Here is a 22,601-nt window from a genome sequence, read left to right on the forward strand (position 1 = left end):
TGGTGTACAGAAAAGTGATTCAGTTATACATATATACAACAGTTTGCATCTGCTAATCCCAAACTCCCACTCCATCCCTCCCCAACCCTGCCCGCCCTCTTGGCAACCACAAGTCTGTTCTCTATGTCTGAGTCTATTTCTGTTTCATAAACAAGTTCATCTGTGTCATATTTTAGATTCCACATATAAGTGATATCATATGGTATTTGTCTTTCTCTGACTTACTTCACTTAGTATGATAATCTCTAGGTCCATCCATGTTGCTGCAATGGCATTATTTCATTCTTTTTTATGGCTGAGTAGTATTCCACTGTGTATATGTACCACATCTTCTTTATCTATTCATCTGTCAATGGACATTTAGGTTGTTTCCATGTCTTGGCTAATGTGAATAGTGCTGCTATGAACATAGGGTTGTATGTGTCTTAGAAATTTATTTTTAACCTACAGACAAATGTCTTTCTTATTCCAGTGCCCTTGTAGCTCTCCTTTCCTGAAGATGGAGACCAGGAGAAAGGGTGGCGTAGAGGTGCAGGGGTGCAGGGCCGCAGGGCCAGCAACACACACAGGCAAATGATGGCCTCTGCTCCTGTGGTCTCAGGAGCTGCAGGGCAGGGCGTCGGACTGATGCTGGACCCTCCACATTACTCACCGAGCGGCTGGACAAATGTAACCTCTCCCCTAACAACCTGGATAGAAAATTTATATGATGGAAAAATTACACTTTTTAGTCTATTTTAGCGACTAACGAGATCAGTTACACATCACAAATTAGAAAAAGGTGTATTTCTAGTGCTGCAAATCATTTGAAAAGCTTTTTCAGTAAATTCAACATGCAAAGCACTAGGCTGGATGCTGTAAAGAAGGTAATGAGCAAAACAGGCGGTCCTGACCTGCAAGGAACTTACACTCGACAGAGGAACGAAGAAACTCATCCAAAAATCAGAGTAAAAAAAAAAAATCACAGTAAACAGTAAATGAATTTATTGTATCTAGAAATGACTTAAAATATTAAGTGAATCTTGAATATTTGATTTAAACTGGACTTCAAAAACACAGTGATCAGATGATGTAGTTCATGTGAAAGGAACTCAATCTTAAAAAAAAAAAAAACTTCCTTGAAACTTAATCATTTGTAGGGTTAAATGAGGCAGGATGCTAGACATTTGTGCTACTTTGTTTTCTGTTTTTTCAAGCAGGCAGCCTACACACCTCCACATCAGATTTTCGGTAATGACTGCTCTCCTGTTTGGGTAACAAACAGCCCAGGGAGGTTGGTGTGCATATTGGGGGTTTGGCGGAAGGCGTTAAAAGGGGACAGAGATTGAGCTTCCTGAAAAGCTTATCTTGTAGCTAAGCTCTAAACTTTGAATATGGTTATATGGATGCTTAAAAAAAAAGGGCACATAAATTTTAAAAGCAATTTTTTGTAAGGGTTTTTTTTTCTTTGTAAACCAAAGTATGAATACTATGTGGTAAATATATAGCACAAGCCACATGCTATTTTTTCTTTGGCAAGGTTGGTAGGGGAAAAGCCAATCTACACTGGATCTAGTACTTTTTAAATTTTTTTTCTTAATCTAGGCACAAGCAATCTACAAACATTCAGGAGGCTGATTCACGTTTAGCTATTCAAACATGAGTGGAGCATGGGAAAAGTTTTTGTCACTATAATTTTTACATTATTTGGGGGCATTTTTCTAAATGCATTTAAAACTAGATTGAATTGTTTTTTCTTGAGGATTTGCATGGCTCCCCCCTCCCATCTTTAAACAAAAACAACAAAACTGGCTCCTTTTCTTTTCTTTTCTTTTCTTTTAACTGTTAACTGCAAACATATTACCTGATATTAGATGATTGCATTCTAGTTCAAACACATTCAGAAGCCCCAAGTAGTTGACCCACAAATTTAGTGGAAATCAAAAAACTATCTCTTATTTGGTACCAAGTTCTAATCCAAGGAAGCTGATATAAGTGAAAATGTTAAATCAGTGTCAGGTCAAACTGAATCTACTCTCTCAGCTAGAACTTCGAAAGGCTTCCAGCATATGTGAAAGTGGAAAGAGTTGTAGACTTGTAGAAGCTCCACGTACCCATCACCGAGCTTCAGCGATTACCAGTGCGTGGCCAATCTTGTTTCATCTATAAGCAACCACTTCCCTGTTCCCCAGGCTCCCCACCTATTATTTTGAAATGAATCCCAAACATCTTATTTCATTTGTAACTACTTCCGAATGTATCTCTAAATGATTAGGACCCCTTTCAGCATTAACTGTAGATACCATACTCAGCAAAACGTAACCACATCTAGTGGAGTATCCTCCTATGAAAACATTGCTCCGAATATTACTTCTTAACTGAAGGAGATGACCTTTTAAAAATGTAATACACAGTTGGGTTCAGAGTAATGGCTGATATATTTTGCATAAGTTTTGGAGAAGCCCAATCTTCATGGCATTTAGGAAAACTGTACCCAGAAATTCGATGACATTAAATTCTCCGTCTGAAAATTTTCTATCCATGTGACATCAAGATTGCTAAACGATCATCAGAAGGCTAGACCCCTCAGCCCACCAGGCCATGAATATTGAGAATCCCTACAAAGAAGCTGAGCACTTTCTTCAACAGCCCAACAGGTCATTCTTTCCTAAATGGTCACGCCGATTTCCATGGTTCCTGCCAATCTAAGCTGTTCCTGGTCCCTGGAACTCATTCATTTCCTACTGCTCTTTCAGTGCTGAATACTCACTTCACTACTACTGCTATGAAAATGCCATAACCCCAAGGTGTTAGAAAAGATAAAGAGAACTACTGAATCTTCTGTCCCTTTTCTGAATGCTTCTCTCTTATTTGACTAAGAATTTAAAGTCTTTTGTCATAGGCCCCTTCATTACCTGGCATCATGCAATGCACATAGTATGTGGACATTGTATGTTGAATAAATGATTCTTAATTCATATTCCATACCATTTAATAGTGTCATGTGCATTGCAGGCACTCAATATACAGACATTAAATGGCGGGGCGGGGCAGGGGGAGGAAGGGGACAGGACCACATGCTGGATGAGAAAATGGATAAATCATTCATTCTTGGCTGCAGCATACTCCAATGAAAGAAAAATGTTTCATCACTTTCATATAGATTTGTGTAATCTATGTTGCAAGTAAGCCACTTGAAAGTTGTATTTTTAGAAAAACTTCCTCTCAACAGGAAAAGATTATTTTTATCAATATACAAATACAAATTTTCTAAAGCACTGCGCATAGTATGTCTACCTTTTAGTAGATAAAGTAGTTCTATAAAATGCAAATTAGTGGATACTGAATATTTAACAAAAAGCCTATGATTACAAGTAATGGAGTTCAAGACTCTGGCACATGTCAAAAACCCATACAGCCCAGGCAATGCCTTGTTCTGATGCATTCAATTTGGTTTAGTAATCACCTTTTAATCTGAAAACCAATGAAGTCCAAACCCAAGTCTTTTTTCCCATAAAAAAAAAAAAAAAATGCACAGTCAGCCCCCCACTTCCTTTGAGAAAGAGTTCACAGCACCAGACAAGAATACTTGAATGAATCCAACCAACTGCACTGCAATTTCCAAGAAAACACAAGAGCATAAACCACCAGAAAGCATAATGTTACAAATTTACCCCTTCCTTTCTACTATCTCTCTGCCGTTCCTAGCCGGCTTCCTCACCTTTGAAAAGCTTGATTACTTGCTAGATTGTTGCTAGGCTGTGCCGGGGGAGAGAACTTCACCACCTCCACACACACTTTGCTTCCTTCCTCCGCCCACTTTAGTGGGAAGGCACGAGGGCCCTTCTTTCTAATTTCACTCCGCGAGAGCGGAGCCCGGGTCCTAACACCAGGCTTCTCTGGCCGCGCTATGTCTTTCGGTCCGTCTGGCGACTTGGGCATCGCCCCCCGGGGCTCCAGCAGCTGCCGGCAGCGCACGCACTGCGCGGTGCAAAGCAACCAACCCCAGGACCCCAAATCCTCCCGGGGGTGGGTGGGAAGGGAAAGGGTTGATTCCCAAGGGTAGGCGCTCAATTTTTTTTCCTGCGTGGACCTAAGTTCATTCTTTGCTTCAAGTGGGAAGTGGAAGCAGAGAAAAGTGTGCAGTCGTTTCCCAAAGAGGTGAGCGGCCAATGCGGTCTCGCCGGGGGAAATTCAAACGCACCAGGCCGGGCGAGCTCAGCTTCGGCGCGCAGCAGGGCCGGGTGCGTGCGCGAGGACCAGAGGCCAGCGCGCCGGGCCCCGCGCCTGGCTGTCCCCCAGCCGGACGCTCCCTTTTTAGGGTCACTTTCCCCTCCCCAGATATGCAAGCTCTGGGGAGTCAAGCCGGGGGACTAGACTCCATCGTCTGCAAAGTGCTGGAGGATGAAGGCGGGTGCGCCCCGCCCGCGCGCCCCTGGAAGGCGAGCACTCACCTGCGCTCGGAAGTAAAGGAACAGGGCGACGCTGCACGCGACCTGGCCCAGCCCCAGCCCCAGCAGGGCCACGAACGTGGAGCGGGAGGCGGCGGCGGAATGGTGCGGGGCGGGCTGCGCGGGCGGCGGCGGCGGCGGGGCGTGCAGGGCGCCCTCGTGCGGGGCGCCGGAGCCGCCGCTGCCCATCTCCTCGGAGCCGCGCAGGTACTTGGTGTAGTCTCGGCTGGCGCGGCGCATGGCGCTCGGCCCGCCTCGCTCGGGCGCTCGCCTCCCTCCGGGGCTGTTCGGCCGGCGGCCAAGTCCAAAGGCGGCGCAGAGCCGGCGCGCGGCCAGGCGGGCCTCGACGTAGGGGCGCTCAGTGGCGGGCGCTGCTCCTGGGGCGCGCGGGCGAGCGAGGAGGGTGCCGGCCGCCCCAACTCTTATAAACCGCTTCGGGAGGGCTGGCCCCGGGAGCCAATCAGCCCCGGCCGAGCCTGCCTCTTCCACTCCCACCCCTGGCTCCCCTTCCTTCCTTTCGCCCTCCCTCCCTTACTCTCTCCCTGAAAGGCCTCCTCCCTCCCCATCGGGGCCCTCGGAGGAAGAGGCTGTGGGTTGTTCTAGCGGCCACTTGCCCATCCTCAGCGGCCTTTCTGGAGGTCCAAGAGATGGGCTGGGGGAGATGCAGATGAATGTCTTGGTCAAGGATAAAGGTGACATCGCAGACATTCCTGGGGCAGTTGGCATCCCCGAGCCTCAGTTTCCCCTATAGGATTTAGAAAGTTGGACTTGGTGATGTCTGAAGGCCCTTCCTATTTGCCTCTCCTCCTCCCGCCAACCCCCTCACATTTTTTTTTTAGCAAGGAACACCCTCAGAGATCCTGAGGGTGCAGCCTCTAGCATGTTTCCAAATATAGGTTCCGAAATATGTATTTTGGCAGGCTTAAGAAACCAGAACCCTCTTCCCAAACCCCTGTTTCTGCACCCTCAAAGTGGCTTTAAATGAGGCAGATTTTGAATGTGGCAGCAGAGAGCCGATAGACACCAACTGTGACTTAAAAAAAGAAATTTGGTACAGAGAGAGAGGTAGGACCCAGTAACTTTACATATAGGACCATATATATGAAGAGAGTTCAGTCACATGCCATTCCTACTGCTTGGCAGTTACTTTCCTTCAGTGTCCTAAAAATAAGAGAGGTATACACCCAGAGGCGGGCCACCCAGGAGCGCTCCTCCAGCTGTCAATCAGGAAAGAAAGATGTTACACAAAGCTGAGGTGGAATTAAATGTTGGTTTCCTTGCTAAGGAAAACTTTTTTAAAAGTCTGTCTTCAGAATTGTGCCCCTTGGTAAGAAAATGAGAATACGAACATTGCTCACAGATTCTGATACAGCTTCAGCAGGAAAGAACAGAGGTACTGGCCAATTTAAACACCTATAAAAACTTAGGATGTTTTCACTTTTTGTTACTACGTTTGAATTTTGTGTCCTCTTTCTGCATAGTTCTCGAAAGGGCATTTCATAGGGAAGATTCTTCACAAATGGCACATCTCTGAGTTACTAAAACTCGTGTTCGCAATTAAACACTTAAAACTCAGCACGTGTTGAGGAAGAGCAACTAGGATGGGTAAAAAATAAACACCCAAATGAAATGATTTGTTCAAATTCAAAGATGCTTTTAGCATTCATTTGTGTATGTATCTCAAGTTTGATGAGGAAAGAGGGAAAAAAACAATTTTCAAACTCCAACAGAGAAACAACAAATGTTGATCTTCTATTCCATGCAGGCTGGGCCTCTTCTTACTTTTTGTTGGTGAACTTTGGGAAGTAACAGTTGTTTTCCCTCTCTTTCTCTTCCTTCTCCTTTTTCTTCTTTTGGGAAACAATTCTATATTTCATCCTTTTTATAAATCTCTACTAGAATCAAAGATTTTAAAAAATGTGTTATAACAACTAAACCCACAGTGACTTTACTGTACAGCCCTTTCCATTCTTTTTCAATGTTTTATACATGTCTTTTATTCCTTGGCATCTTGATCCTCAGATTAGAAGAAGTTCCCTCAAATCTCTGAATCTGTTCAGTTGTGTTTGACCTAGTCGCTTCATGGATAGGACCGTATATTACATTCCTACAGAGTTCTTCATGCGACATTCCTCCTGCAAGGCAGTTATTTTCCTTTCCTATCCTAAAGGTGTCATCCCTCTGTGTTCCCGCATCCACAGGCTGGATTGGAAACTCCACTGTCAGTCCACTTGTTGCTTCTTCAAAGGTAATGAAACTTTCTGGCCTATTAATTAATTAATTTATTTGTCAACATTTCACTCCCGAATTACTCGACATTCGCTTAATAAAAGGGCTGGTCCCATGGTCGGCTTCGCTTGGAAAATCCTGCGTTAAACAAAATTAGTTGTTGTTTGTTTAATGCAGATCATATCAGTGACATGAATGTACAAATGTATTTTGTAGATCTCCAGAAAAGGGGTTTGGTATTCTCTGCTTTTCAAAAAGTTTTCATCTTTTTTTTTTTTTTTTTTTTGAGGGGACGGGAGGTTCACATATCAAGGGTTTAAGAAACAAAATTTGGTAAAAACCAGATGAGAAACATCTGTAGAACACAAATGGCCTGAATGTCAGTAAAACAGTCAGTAGCCCGGGGAACCTACAAGGACTGAAGGAACAGGAAGAGAAGAGACCAGAACAGGACCATGGAGGATATTGAAGACCCTGTCAGATTGGAAAAAAGCATTCAGATCCATTTTATTTAATTTTTATTTTTTTAACTTTTATCTTATATTGGAGGATAGTTGATTAACAATGCTGTGTTAGTTTCAGGTGCACAGCAGAGTGATTCTGTTATACATATACATGTATCTATTCTTTTTCAAATTCTTTTCCCATTTAGGTTATCACAGAGTATTGAGCAGAGTTCCCTGGGCTACACAGTACAGATCCATTTTAAGGCATCATGCTGGCCATCCAAAACATTTCCACAGACCTGCGGTTTTCTGTCCTTGCCAGGGCTTCATGGAGCCCCTCTTAAACACCACTGGCCCAGCAGGTGACTCTCAAACTCCTTACCATGTTTTAGATCAACTTCTGGTTCCTATTGCTTCATTGCCTCACTTTTTCCCCCTGCAACCCTACACTTTACGCCCCAGCAACACAGGACTGCTTGCACCTTCCCATTTCTTGCCCTTATACCTTTGGTCATTCAGTGTCTTCAACCAGGATTGATCACCCTGACTTTTTCACCTGATTATTGCCTTATCTTCAAACATTCAGTTAAGGTCCCTTGTCCTTAGGAAGCTTTTCCTGATAGCCCACCACCCCCAGGCTGTCTGTCACGCCCCACTATTTCTATCTAATTCTTTATTACATGATGTGCATATGTTTATCGTAGTTCTGAAACTTCTTTTTATGATCTTTACTTTGCTTCTCTGTCTCACCTACTAGACTGTAAGCTCCCTGAGGGAAGTCATGACCTTTGTATTCCTACTGCCTTAACACAGTGCTTCATGAAGGTCTGTGAAATGAATGAGTAAGTAAAAAAAAAAAGAATATAAACGTTTCTGACATTCCAATAACAGAGGGCTGAACTGGGGAGAACACTAAGTATTAAATAGAAAACTACCCCAAATAACATCACTCTCTAATTATACTGATAACCTAATTTAACTAGGAAAACATACAGCAAACTTAAGGGCATAACATGCCCAGACAATAAGGAGAAATAGATATATGTATTTTTTAAGGCTGATATTGTAGAATTTTATTATCAAGCTTATAGAACTTAAGAAAATTTGAACATGAGTGACTTTCAGATTTTATGTAATTATCTATAAACTAGCAGCTCTCAAACTTTTTAGTCTCAGAATCTGTTTACTCTCTTACAATGGAAACTTCCAAAAGCTTTTTTTTAATGTGAGTTGTAGCTGTCAATATTTACCATATTAAAAATTCAAACAGAGAAACGTTTGCTCATTTGCGGTAACAACATTAACATTATTTATGAAATATAGATCATTTTAAAAATAAAAATATAAGTGAATAGGATTGCATTGTTTATGTTTGCAAATCTCTTTAATAGAAGACAGTTGTAGTCTTCTGTCTGCTTCTGTACCCACTCTGACGTGATACATTATTTTTCTCAAAGTGTATAAAGAAAATACAGCCTCACACAAACATATAGTTAGAAAAAAGAGGAATATTTTAATTGCCTTTTCTGATAATTGTGGTGTTTTCCTTTTCTACTACACCAGAACTCAACAAGTGGTCACTTCTTAGCCATTATTTGCACTATGGAATCTAAAACCATCCGTGGAGTTTTCCTCCTCTGTTACAATAATATCCATTGATCTATATTTTTATTTGAATGGTTCTCTTACCCAGGGATGATTTGTAATACTGGTCATTTGGAAAATATTCATTCACTGAGTTCCACAGATTTTCCAAGTGTTGACATATTTCATTATACAATATCAAAAACCTACATTCACTAATATCACCACTGATTTTATCAGGAAAGTAGTATTGGGAAGCTGTTAAGTTCACAGAGGCAAATAGGAGTTCACAGAGGCAAATAGGAGTTTTTCAAAGTTCTAATTTGTCCTCGAAAACTTGAATTGTATTGGCAACAACTACTGCCAATTGCTTTTCTTAAACTGACAGACTCACTTTGTTCATTTTTCAAATGAAAAAATACCCAAGCCTGAAAAGCATAAATGTTTGTCATTAATTCATCTTGCAACTTGAACAATGACTTGAACGCTTTTTCTCATGACAATCCTACTTAGTTATAGCAGAAGTGCTTCAGTGCATATATCCCATTTTGTCCCATGTAATATAAAAAAGGTGTATATTCAAGTATTAAGACTTAATAAAAATAATAGTTTTTACTCCATCAAAGATATATTTTTTTTAAAACTATTTTTTAAAGAAACTCTGAAGTGTGTAGCAGTGAAGAATACATGACTACTAACGCAGTTTTCATGTCAACTGTACTGATTTATGCTATGGCTCCAGCATTTTATACATTAGTGCAAATGCCTACAAAGTAGAAAAGCAAGTTATGATCTTAGTATTACTATAAAGGTAGCTCAGATCTTGAGGATCCCCTGAATGGGTCTCAGGGACCTCAAAGGTCTGAGGACCACACTTTGAGAACCACTAGTCTGTTGGATGGAGGCATAAGTTGGCACACTCTACATAGTCCAGCCTAGTTCTGTTAGATGTGGCAAACACTTGGTCAAAAGGTCTTGGAGACATTTTTAAATAGGTAAGAGATAAAACAGATAGAACTTGATGACTGGACATGAGAGGTGGCTCGCAGGAGTGTTGGCTTGGATGACAGGGTAGATGACGGTGCTGTGAATCCAGGTAAAGAATACACAAAGTTTTAGCGGTGCTACAGAGGATGAAGTCATTGTGAATCTTTTTGTTGTTGTTGTTGTTTGGCCGTGGCACATGGACCAGGGATTAAACCTGGGCCATGGCGATGAAAGCCCAGAATCCTAACCACTAGGCCACCAGGGAACTCCCAAGTCATTGTGAATCTTATAGAGAGAGAACACAAGAGAGAAATCAGGTGTAGGTAGATTGGGGCAAAGAACAATGAGTTTTATTTTGGACATGCTCTTCTTCCTACTCTGGGTGTCCCTGCCTCTTCTGATCTCAGGTCCAAGATGTTTTTGCTCACTGAGGACCCATTGAAATCTCCCATCTGGGTCTGGCTTCCCTAAAAATCTAACCCACCATTTCCATTACCTTTTTTTTTTTTTTTTTTGTAAATTTATTTTATTTATTTATTTTTGGCTGCGTTGGGTCTTCGTTGCTGTGCGCGGGCTTCCTTTAGTTGCAGTGAGCGGGGGCTACTCTTCATTGCGGTGCGCGGGCCTCTCACTATCGTGGCCTCTCTTGTTGCGGAGCACAGGCTTCAGGCGCGCAGGCTCAGTAGTTGTGGCTCATGGGCCCAGTTGTTCCGCGGCATGTGGGATCTTCCCGGACCAGGGCTCGAACCTGTGTCCCCTGCATTGGCAGGCAGATTCTTAACCACTGCGCCACCAGGGAAGCCCTCCATTACCTTTTATAAGCAACCTGTTCTCATCACATTCCCTTGTGCTAACAAATTAACTAATAAACTATAACAACTTAACATTGACCTGTGTCAATAGACAGTTAAATTAAGGCTTTATGTTTGCAGTCATCATGAAATATACTGCCTTATCCCTAAAGGAGTCTCTATTCCCTGAGACTCCAGGGAATCCTGAATGGGAGGTGGAGGTGAAAAAAATCTTGATCATGTTTGAAGGAAGTCCACAGCTGTATGTCTCTTCTGTGCACAATGCTGGAACTATCTAAAGTAATTTTAACCTCCAGCTTTCTAGGAAGCAACTGTGTTTGATAGGTTTTGTTTTGTTTTTTTAACATCTTTATTGGAGTATAATTGCTTTACAATGGTGTGTTAGTTTCTGCTTTGTAACAAAGTGAATCAGTTATGCATATACATATGTTCCCATATCTCTTCCCTCTTGCATCTCCCTCCCTCCCACCCTCCCTAGGTTTTTTTTTTAATTGAAGTATAGTTGATTTATAATGTGTTAATTTCTTCTGTACATCAAAGTGACTGAGTTTTATATATATATATATATTCTTTTCCGTTATGGTTTGTCACAAGATATTGAATATAGTTCCCTGTGCTATACAGTAGGACCTTGTTGTTTGTGTTTGATAGGTTTTTAATTCATTAACATTATCTCAGACTTACTCTTAAAATGAAATCATCTGAAGTATTAGACCTTTTAAGTAAACTTTTGGGAAATACAGAAATTAATCAGAGAGATTGTAGTTGTTTCTAAAAACATAATCAAATGGGATTAATGATATTAAAGAGCCTTACTGTATTTATCTCCTAAATGTTTTCTGAATCTTTTTCCTCTTCAATTTTGCTCAGGAAGTAATTATTATTTCTTCTTTCTTCTTCTTTCCCCTGCTTTGAAATTCCTGTTTTCATTATATTGGGTCTCTCAGATGTGTCTCTCATGATCCCTATAGTTTAACTTGTAATTTCCATCTATTTTATTTTTGCTTTTCATCACGAATATATTCTTTTATTTGATATTCTAGATCTTTATTTCCTTTTTCAGCAGTTTCAATTCCATTCTTCAGGTCATCTGTTGGATTTTTAAATGCAGAATTAAATTTTATTTTAAGAAATCTTTTTTTTTTTCCTCTCCGATTGATCTTTTGCAATACTTTCTTGTGTCTCCTTAAGAATTCTCCTTACAATCATTTTTAAATTCACCTCTACTCCTTTACTAAACCTCCTCTGACAGGCAGCTGTTTTGTTTACTTGGGCTAGGTTCCTCTTTCGAGCTTCTGAGATCCTTTCAGTGACATTTGACCTTTTGACCTGTGTGTATCAGGTTACTGGAGGTGTCTTTGGCAATGGTGGACACACAGGAAGTGACGGGTAAGGAAGGTGTTTCCTCACCTTACCAGGCGGCTGGCTTAAGGAGGGCCAGTGGGATTCTCCCAGGGCTGGGAATTTCAAGTAATTCCCAATGTCTCTCAGGATGCATGCAGATCACCTGTCCAGAGCCTCTCAGGAAGCTATGGGATTGTTTCTTTAGATTTTCCAGAGTCTGTTAATGCTTAGTTCTACTCATTGCTATCAGTAATTTTGTCCAGAAATTAGCCTGTGCTTTTCTATTTCTCTACTGAATCCTCAGGACGTGAAGCCTCAGGTAAACTTCCCATCCCCACATACTACATTCTTTATTCTTTGAGATGGGAGTGAGAAGGTGACAAAGGTATTTGATGCCAGCTTCCCAAAATGCTTGTTCCCACCTCTTTGCCTCTAAATCAGCCTTTCGTCATTTCTTGCCTGTAATACTAAAACAGCTTCCCTTTTGTCCTTTTTGCCACCAACCTCCTCCTACTTAAACCTGTTTCCAGAAGAATCTATTTATCATGTGCAGCTGGCTGTATCATTTTCCCATTTGAAACTGGTCAGTGGCCTGTGATTACTTAAGATAAAATCGGAGCTACAAACCCCTTCTTAATTTTTTCCCATCTGTATCTTTAGCCTCATCTTCCATCACTCTCTCCTTGTACTTAAAGTTCTAGTTTTAGAACATAAAGAATAATTTATAATTTCCCTATACTCTGTGCTATTTATTTCAAACCCCTATGTCTTTGTTCATGTTGACAATTATTCGTGCAACAAACATTTACTAAACACCAGCCACGAGTCTGGCACTGTGGTGGGCATAGGAGGTATGATGCTGAGCAAGATACGTAGTTGTCACCACAGAGCTTACACTCTAAGACGAATGTTGCACTTACACTGAAAGAACAAAAACCTAATAAATGCAAAAAGAAAACGATGTGCACTATTTCCTGCCCCTGCAATGGAACTTTAAAGCCATTCAGTAAACTCTGCTTTTATTTATTTATTAGGTAGAAGATCTCAGGCCATTGCTAGCACCATAACCATAACCAACTAGACAAAGCCAGATAAACTTTTAAAAAAGTATCTTTAAAAAAGATATCAACAAGCTGCAGAGATGAAAATGATGCCAGGAAATTTAAAGGGACTGAATTCTATATGAAAAATCTTTCCTAGGGGAGAAAATATCACTAGCCACTTTCCTCCCCGAGAGCGTTTGCCAAGCAAACACAGGCAAGTGTAGGGTCAAGTTTGCTACAGGCAGAGAGATTCTACCGGAAAAGACATGACACATTAAAATCTGGAGGAACTCCAAATGCCTAGGTAGTTTTCTCCAACTACTTGTTTTCTCCTTCACAGGACTTTTTCTGAGTACTGGGCAGCTTACAAGGCTGGGGGACTGGATTGAGACAGTAGAGTGGGATCTCCCAAAAGTCTCACAGTGTATGTGAAAGAATATTACTGGAGAGAAAGGTTTACAATAAGCACTAAGCAAATATAGCCACCAAGATATTTGAAACAAGAGTTGTGCTGAAACTAATTAAAGCTAACAGCCTAGCTCAATTTCTAATTGGATTGAAGTCCTCCTCACCTTAGCTGCAAAATAATATCTACGTCAGTTCTTTAGTACACAGTGTCCACAGAAGGCCAGGTTGGATGCACTCCACCTTACACTTAAAGGGCTGAGGTGCACCTGTGACGTGTCCTGCCAATTCTGTTTATTTGGTTGACTCTTCAACCTTGAAGTCTCAGAGCAGGTGATAACTCCTCCTAGACTTTTCCCCCTAATTTAAACACTAGATTTTTCTAAGAACCCTTCCTCTCTTGTCCCTTCCTCACCTTTATCCTATCACTTTCTTCATTACAGTGACTTTCTCCATATCAGTGTCTTCCTCCATAGACTATAAGAACCTTGAGGACACGGAATCTGTATTGTTCATTATTTAGCCTCATCACCCAGCAAAATGCCTGGCACACAGCAGGCACTTAATTAATGTTGCTGAATAAAGTGAGTCCTCCTGAATCTTAAAATATTGAAACAGCAATGCATATGCAAAAATATGTATGATAAGATGTTTCTGAGCAAACACACTTCAGAAATAACCAGTATGGCAGATATCATAACCACCACAACAAACATGTATTACACACTCATATGCAAAGAAGGCACTGTTAGTCTTCTAGGAAAGGTAGAAGAAAAAGACTAAAAACTGAAGGGACTTTCTTCAATCTACTATGTACTGAATGCCTGAACAAATGTCCTCTCATTTCTGTTGGACTATACATCTTATGTTCTTTCTGTTATACCAAGCTGCCTCTCATAAAACAGTACACAGGTTTTACCAAAGGTCCTCATGCAAAATAGAGGATGAATTGGTTATGACAAAGGAGGCAAGGATATACAATGGAGAAAAGACAGTCTCTTCAGTAAGTGGTGCTGGGAAAACTGGACAGCTACATGTAAAAGAATGATTTTAGAACACTCCCTAGCACCATATACAAAAATAAACTCAAAATGGATTAGAGACCTAAATGTAAGACTGGACACTATAAAACTCTTAGAGGAAAACATAGGAAGAGCACTCTTTGACATAAATCACAGCAAGATCTTTTTTGATCCACCTCCTAGGGTAATGGAAATAAAAACAAAAATAAACAAATGGGACCTAATGAAATTTAAAAGCTTTTGCAAAGCAAAGGAAACTACAAACAAGACGAAAAGACGACCCTCAGAATGGGAGAAAATGTTTGCAAATGAATCAACGGACAAAGGGTTAATCTCCAAAATATATAAACAGTTCATGCAGCTCAATATTAAAAAAACAAACAACCCAATCCAAAAATGGGCAGAAGACCTAAATAGACATTTCTCCAAAGAAGACATACAGATGGCCAAGAAGCACATGAAAAGCTGCTCAACATCAATAATTATTAGAGAAATGCAAATCAAAACTACAATGAGGTATCACCTCACACCAGTTAGAATGGGCATCATCAGAAAATCTGCAAACAACAAATGCTGGAGAGGGTGTGGAGAAAAGGGGACCCTCTTGCACTGTTGGTGGGAATGTAAATTGATACAGCCACTATGGAGAACAGTATGGAGTTTCCTTAAAAAACTAAAAATAGAACTACCATACGACCCAGCAGTCCCACTACTGGGCATATACCCTGAGAAAACCATAATTCAAAAAGACACACGCACCCCAATGTTCACTGCAGCACTATTTACAATAGCCAGGTCATGGAGGCAACCTAAATGCCCATTGACAGATGAATGGATAAAGAAGATGGAATATTACTGAGCCATAAAAAGGAATGAAATTGGATCATTTGTAGAGACATGGGTGGATCTAGAGACTGTCATACAGAGTGAAGTAAGTCAGAAAGAGAAAAACAAATAGCGTATATTAACGCATATATGTGGAACCTAGAAAAATGGTACAGATGAACCGGTTTGCAGGGCAGAAATAGAGACACAGATGTAGAGAACAAACGTATGGACACCAAGGGGGGAAAGTGGCGGGGTGGTGGTGTGATGAACTGGGAGATTGGGATTGACATATATACACTAATATGTATAAAATAGATAACTAATAAGAACCTGCTGTATGAAAAAATAAAATAAAATTCAAAAATTCAAAAAAAAATAGAGGATGAAAGTAAGTGATTGCTTAATATACATATATCCATGCTTTATTACAGAGTGAAAATTTTAAAAAATCAATCTTAAATCTAAATGGTTGAAAACAGGAACACCGGGGCCATACGTCCAGTGATGAAATCCAGGCTCTGACTCTTACTGGCGGGTAGCCTATGTTACTATGCCTTGGTCAACTCATTTGAAAAATATAGAAAGTGAAATTTACCTTATGGGGTTGTTATGAATACAATATGAGTCAACATATCCAAAGTCCTTAGAAGAGAGCTTAATACATGCAGGGTACTGTTTTTCTTTTTTTTTTTAATTTTTAAATTGGAGTAGAGTTGCTTTACACTGTTGTGTTAGTTTCTGCTGTGCAATGATGTGAATCAGCTATATGTATACATTCTCCTTCTTCTCCTCCTCCTCTTTCCCCTCCCCCCTCTTCCCCCTCCCCCTCCCCCCTCCTTCTTCTTCTTCTTTTTCCTCCTCCTCTTCTTCTTCTTCTTCTTCTTTTTGTTATTATTACCATGACTACTACACAGCATCATTTATCAGCCAGTGAGATTTTCTGTCATCATCAGTCAGGACTGGAAGTGAGATGACGGGCACTGAGAAAAAGAGCTGTCCCAAATACTATGCACTTTATTTAGTGGCAGTAATTAGCACTCTTAGAAGAATAGTTGTTTCAGGTTCTTATCTTTAAACATAAATCCAGTGTGCATGAAAAGAAACAGAAGAACTGAAGCAATAAGATCTCCCCTATAGTAAAGGATAGCCAACCGCAGTTAGAAATGATTGGTGAGAGCAGTGGAAGATATGGAAGAATTACTCACAAGTAAGGAATGCACAGCAGAGTGACTGCAGAGTTCAACAGCCAGTGAGCCTTGGTGGTGCGGTGACCAGCCTCAGTGCTCCAGGGCTGAGTACAAGACCTTCAGAAAGAGTTGAGTGTGTCAATACGCCCTGTTAACTCAAGCAGAGAAATTCTATGGAAATATTTCCATCATGTTTGATTTTTTTCATTCTCATGATGTGGGTGTTGTAAAAGGTAAACTTAATTTTTTTATCTGGAAAATTCACTCATTTTTCAATGGTGAAATGTATTTGAGGAAGAAGATCATTAGAAATGTGTAAGATCACTATTAGTAGTAAGTCATCTGTTTGGCTATGTTAATACATCCAAACCTAATTTTTAAATTATTATTAGCATACCACAAGACACAGGGCAGACAACTGCATAACCTCATTTTATTTTTGACATTTGCATATTTGACATTTATTCTTCCTATACACGTTTGTAATGAAATTGTGTGACTCATCTGTAAAGGGATTAATAACAATATGGACTTCCATAAGGTTTTCGAAGAAAAAATTAGCATTCTAAGAGCCTTGTACTGAATTACACCAACCATTTTGGACTAGGGGGAATTCACTGACAAAATCCACTGCCTTAAAAAGTGAATGTCTATTTCTCAGAATTTTCGAGCCCAAAATAGACAGAGAATTGGTAGAGATGTTATAGAGTGGATTAATCATCAGATGGGTAGTTAATCTAGGTAATCTTTAAGGTTATTTCCAATCCTGAGATATAAATTCAAAATCTTAACTGGCCCTTCCAGATGTCATAGGCTGCAGTTTGTAAAATGTTTTGAAATGAAAAATATTCCATATGAACCCATATTTCATTGTTCATTATCTACATCAGTGCTGCCCAATAGAGCCTTCTGCCACAATGAGAATGTTCTAGGTTTATGCTGTCCAATACCGTAGCCATTAGGCATGTGTAGCTATGGAGCATTTGAAACGCAGCTAGTGCAACTGAGGAAATGAGTTTCCTCAGCTCCTCATCAGCCACTGAGACTGGTGGCTACCGTATTGGAAAGCACAGATCTATATTCACTTTTCTTTATCTCTGATTTACAAATGCTTATTAATATTTAGCATTTAAAACATCATTTCACAGAAACTCAGGATCACTATGACCCAATGATTCTAGAGCCAGCCCAAGTGAGTAGAATTCTTGATGGGACTGAGAAGAAAATTCAACTTTACTCCAATTCCACATCCTAGCACAGTGCCTGGCACAGAGTATCTGTCAAAAATATTATGCAAATTTTCTTTGAATTCCTTGAATCTCTTAATTCAAACATTAAATTCACCCCATCCCATAGGCTTCAAAAAGAAAGCACCAGTTTCTTATTTCATTTTTACTGTGCCAAAAGTCCAAAGATAACACAAGTTCAAGAACTTCATGAACCAGCTCAGCACATGAACTCAGAGATTAGTCAACAGCTTAAACAAACAAGGCTGGCCAGCTGGTCCTTGCTGTCTTTTACCACAGTCTGGGACAGGGACAAAAGGCATTTAGGAAAGGATTTGTATTTCTTTCACCTCATCACCCAACCCCCTTGCTCACAACCCATCACTTTAACTTCCAAAGCATTTGGCTGATGATAAAAAAGATGGCAGCTGGTCCTGGAGACCATGCCAGGTATCCCACAACTGTGCTCAGGAACATCTCTCTCCATGGGACCCAGGTGAACTCACGTCATGCAGGGCCCCAGCCCGGTGAGATGCAGTGTGCCTTCCTGCACCTCCCCACCACAGACCTGCAGCCACAGGGCGGATGATTATCGCTCACTACATGGGCTCTCAATTTCTTGCTGTTTAATGTCCAAGCGGGCAGTTCTGCAACACCAAGAAGAGTTTAGACAAATAAACAGGATCAGGACACACTATAATTAATGGGCTCCACCACACAGCCAAACTGCCCAGCTTCAGAGTTTCAGACTATTTTGGATTCACCATACAACTTTGCTTTTTCTGCAGCTACTCCATTTAGAAGGAGAGCAGGTCCAATCTAGGCCAGGATTGAGTGGGAGGTTCACGCAGTAGTTGCTGTAAGACTGAAGTCTTGCATTCAGTGTGTTTCCTCGTTGGTTTTCTCCACCCCTCTCCCACTGGTATAAAGAGTGGAGGACCCCAGACCTATAGACACTAAAGATTGAGAAATACTCCTATGCCAGAGTCTACCATAGCCAGAAACGAGCAGGCTTTGTTATGGTTGAACTGTATACCCCACAAAATTCATATTTTTTTGAAGTCCTAACCCCCAGTACCTCAAAATATGATCATATTTGGAGATAAGGTCTTTAAAGAGGTAATTAAGTTAAAATGAAATCGTTAGGGTGGGCCCTAATCTGATATGACTGGGGTCCTTATAAGAAGAGGAAGTTTGGATACAAATAAATACAAAGGGAAGATGGTGTGAAGACACAGGGAGAAGATGGCCATCTATAAGCCAAGGAGAGAGGCCTGGAACAGATCCTTCCCTCACAGCCCTCAGAAGGAACCAACCCTACTGACACCTTGCTCTCAGACTTCTAGCCTCTGGAACTGTGAGAAAATGGATTTCTGTTGTTTAAGCCACCTAGTCTATGGTACCTTGTTATGGCAGCCCCAGAAAACGAATACAGACCTCTTCCAGCTCTATATAGGGCTATAAACTTCTTAGTAGGGATATGATCTCTTTACCTTCTATCTTCCTTTACTAGCCTGAACACACAGCCAGAAGAAACACCAAGGCACTCTTCTCCCCAGATGGGAGCTATTTTTCCTCCCCTGGATACCTTTATCCAAAATGTAGCAAATAAGTTATGACAATTGGGGATGAGAAAACATTCAGCTTAGGGTCTCTGGCTTTGTTATCTGAAGCTGTCATCTAATCCATCACCTAATCCAGCACCTAATACTGCACAATGTATAGGAGGCCTTGGGAGAAGTAGAAGAACTCCAGCCCTCAAGGGTTCCACCATCTATAATAGGGGCTTACACTGAAAGGGGACTTGAATGTGGAAAAGTGGTGAACAATACAGAACTTATTAATAGCACTGGGCCCTTGGAACAAATATTTGGGCCATCTCATTGGTAAAGCACTTGCCAGAAAACCATGGTCAAGAGAAAAAACATGGTCATTTCATGCTGCAGCACTAAACTCTCCTTGCTTTGCCTCCATAATTTAACAGATGTTTAGAACGCAAGAGGTATCAGTGGTCTAGATTGCCCACCCCTCAGATTCACCACCCCTTCCGGAAGAAAAGTGGGCATCCTTTTTCCATAACTCTCAGGGAGAAAGTAGCCACACATTTTCCTTGAGGATCTCATTTCAAGTATTTTAAAACATTTTGCATCAATATGTTCTCCTTTATAGTTAACCCAATCCAATACACTGTCACTTTAATATTTTTATTATAAAATTTTAATTGAAAAAGCAATATGCAGCTATATGAAAAAATACATTAAAATATTGAGAAGAAAGTAATCACTCATCATCTCTCACTGGTGGAATCCATGTAAATAATTTAGCATGTGACTATCCTATATATTCATATAAATATGTTTATATTATTTAAATTGCATTGTACATGCACATGTGTGTCCTGATTTTTTTCTTGATATTGTTATAAGTATTCCTCTTCATGAATAAATACCCTTTATAAATATCACCCTCATAAGTAAAGGTTTGACCCTTTTTTTTTGGTTGTCATGTTTAACATCTACAGTTATCTGGTGACACTAAAAACAAATCGTTAAGCTTTGGATTTTAAATTATTTGTACATCAGATAGACTCATCCTATCTCTAAAATCCACCCAGTCACTAAAGTCCTGGGGTTAGGGTCAAAGTAGGAAGAAATAGGGTTCCGGAGATGGAGCACATGTTAAATACATCACTTTTTTTTCAACTTACGAATTGAGTAGTTTGTTCTTTGGGGACAGAAAATATCCATGGTATCAAAACAGCCATAACTAAGTGTCCTATTTTCCACTTTAATGACTACACCCCATAATTTACTTAGCCATCGCCCATCGCTGGACTTTAAAATTGTTTCCACCTTTTGGCTGTCATAAATGATGATGTGATGAACTTCCGGGTATGGATCTTTTGCTAATTTCCACATCATATCTGTAGGCTATATTCCTAGAAGAATTATTAGACAAAAAGGTAAAATTTTAAGGCCTTTTAAGCTATAAATTATAGTCATGCAGCCAACATCATCTTTAAAGAGTATAATCTTTCATAATCTTAAAATATGCCACTCAGCTTCCCCCTCACTGGATCCAATGACTTCAGTTTCTTTAGACATTAAGCTCCTCTCAAAGGAGTGATAAGACTCTAGACTCCCAAGAAATATATAATCTCTCTTAGATGGAGAAGCTTGCAAACTTCAAGACTCTTCAACTATGATGGAGGAGCCTTTGGAGTCCATTCTCCCAGGAAATCACAGGCTGTTCTCAAATGTATTCTCCCCCCAGTCCTTGGAAGGTTGCCATCCCTGTTTCAACAATAAAAAAGAGAAAACAGACACAGTGAACCAAAAAGCTAGCATGACTGTACATAAACCTACATACAAAGACAGTGGGACTGAATATTTTAAATCCAGACCATATCGATTGCTATGTATTTATGTCTATGAATAGACATTTATTTATTATCCAACAAATATGCACTAAGAGTCTGATGTGTGCCAGGCACATATGTGGTAGATGTTGGGCTTACAGATGGCAAACAGCATAGACACAACCTCCACCTACATGGATTTAGTTTACGTGGGTGAGTGAGTATGTGTAAGTCAGATGGGGAAGCCTTCCTGCCCAGCTGGGAAGGCCTGTGGCCAACACGGTGCAGTCTGACCTTTCAGTTGCCAGCTGGACCAGCCCCACTCCCAAGCCTTCCCACACACTCAGAAGAGAAGTCTTTGTGAGTTTGTCTTCTCTATGTCAACATGCTGTCGAGGAGAGGTGATACAGAGAGCAAAGAGGCAACACCCCGGATTTAATTTCCAATCCGGACAGAGGAGAAGAGGTGGCCCTCCCAGACCCCTTGCAGGCCCTGCATTCAATGCTTCCATGAAGGTAGATGGTAAACAGGAAAACTCACTACCACCCTGGCTATGATCTATTATCTGCAGAGCCAGACTGGCAGGCTTCCTATGCAAATAAAGCATCTTTGCTGTGTGTCTAGGGTGAGTTTTATTTGTAGAGCAACTGACCAAATCCTGGGGCTCTGGTGAGAGCCCAGACCTTCGTGGACCCCAGGTCGGCTCATAGTGCTAGTCTGTCAAGGGTGTTTTCTGTCTCTTGCTTTGCTTGTCTGTTTGTCCTCTCTCCAAATCTTTAGCAATGCAATAATAAACACCAGAAACCTAACTCCACTCAAAACATTCACAAATGCTCTGCAACCATGCTTAATGGCATTGAAGCGAAGGAAGTGGGGCTGGGGGAAGCAGGGTGTTGGTGGGTGTTCCCAGTTCCTATGGTCACAGTTGTAGCCACAGCCTTGAAACACAGGGTGTCGGGTTCTCAGCTAGCCCCCTCGGCGGGAAGAGCTGGGAGTTTCTGACCTCCTTTGGGGTTAAGGATGCTGGTCTCAGTCTGCGTAAGCGAGTGGTCACAGTCCTTAATTGCAAAGGGGAAGTGGTCAGAAAACACACTCTGTCCTGGCGAGATTGATAACTTGTAAGATATCTTGGAAGGATGCCAGGAATGAGGTTGTATGTGAAACTAAATATACATGCATCACTTGCATGTTTGCTTATAATTTCCAACATATTCTGAAAAGACAAAAAGAAAGCAGGGGGAAAGAAGTTTGAGATGGCATCCATAACAGAAGCCAATAATATCCTCTGCTATTTCCTTTCCTTGGTGAAGGGAACGTTTTGAATTCATAACAGTTAACATTAAATCCAACACTGACTGTGTCCTGGTTACTAGTCAATGCACTTTCTCTTTATTGGCTCAGTTAGTTTGTCATAACACTCCTTTAAAACAGTCCTCTGCCCCCATTTTACAGATAATGAAACTGAGGGCCAGAAAGTTAAGTCCTATCAAATATCCCAAAGGTCTAGTTAGTGGTACAGCCAGGATTTGTTTGGGGGCAGATGGTTCCAGGTTCCATGCAATTAACAGTTACACCCAGCTGCCATTGAGAACTGAATAATTGCCGTCAAGTTTAAAAACAACATATCCCAGGGAAAAGGAACTGAAGTTTTTGATCATGCTGCTAATGAAGTTGTTGCAATTGTAATTGGAGTGGTTTTA

The 22,601-nt window shown here is 40.8% G+C and overlaps 1 protein-coding gene across 1 annotated transcript in view; it reads right to left on the reverse strand.

Annotated features, from left to right (window-relative positions):
- TNFSF11 (TNF superfamily member 11) overlaps positions 1-4,940 on the reverse strand; it is a 39,662-nt gene extending 34,722 nt beyond the window's left edge. The window contains exon 1 of the mRNA XM_082365714.1: positions 4,434-4,940. Coding sequence (XP_082221840.1) covers positions 4,434-4,670 — 237 coding nt within the window. The 5' untranslated portion in view covers positions 4,671-4,940. The remainder of the gene's footprint in view (positions 1-4,433) is intronic.
- Positions 4,941-22,601: the final 17,661 nt, after the last annotated feature.

The sequence above is a fragment of the Balaenoptera borealis genome (genome assembly GCF_965194805.1).
Source record: "Balaenoptera borealis genome assembly, chromosome: 18".
Lineage (NCBI taxonomy): Eukaryota > Metazoa > Chordata > Mammalia > Artiodactyla > Balaenopteridae > Balaenoptera > Balaenoptera borealis.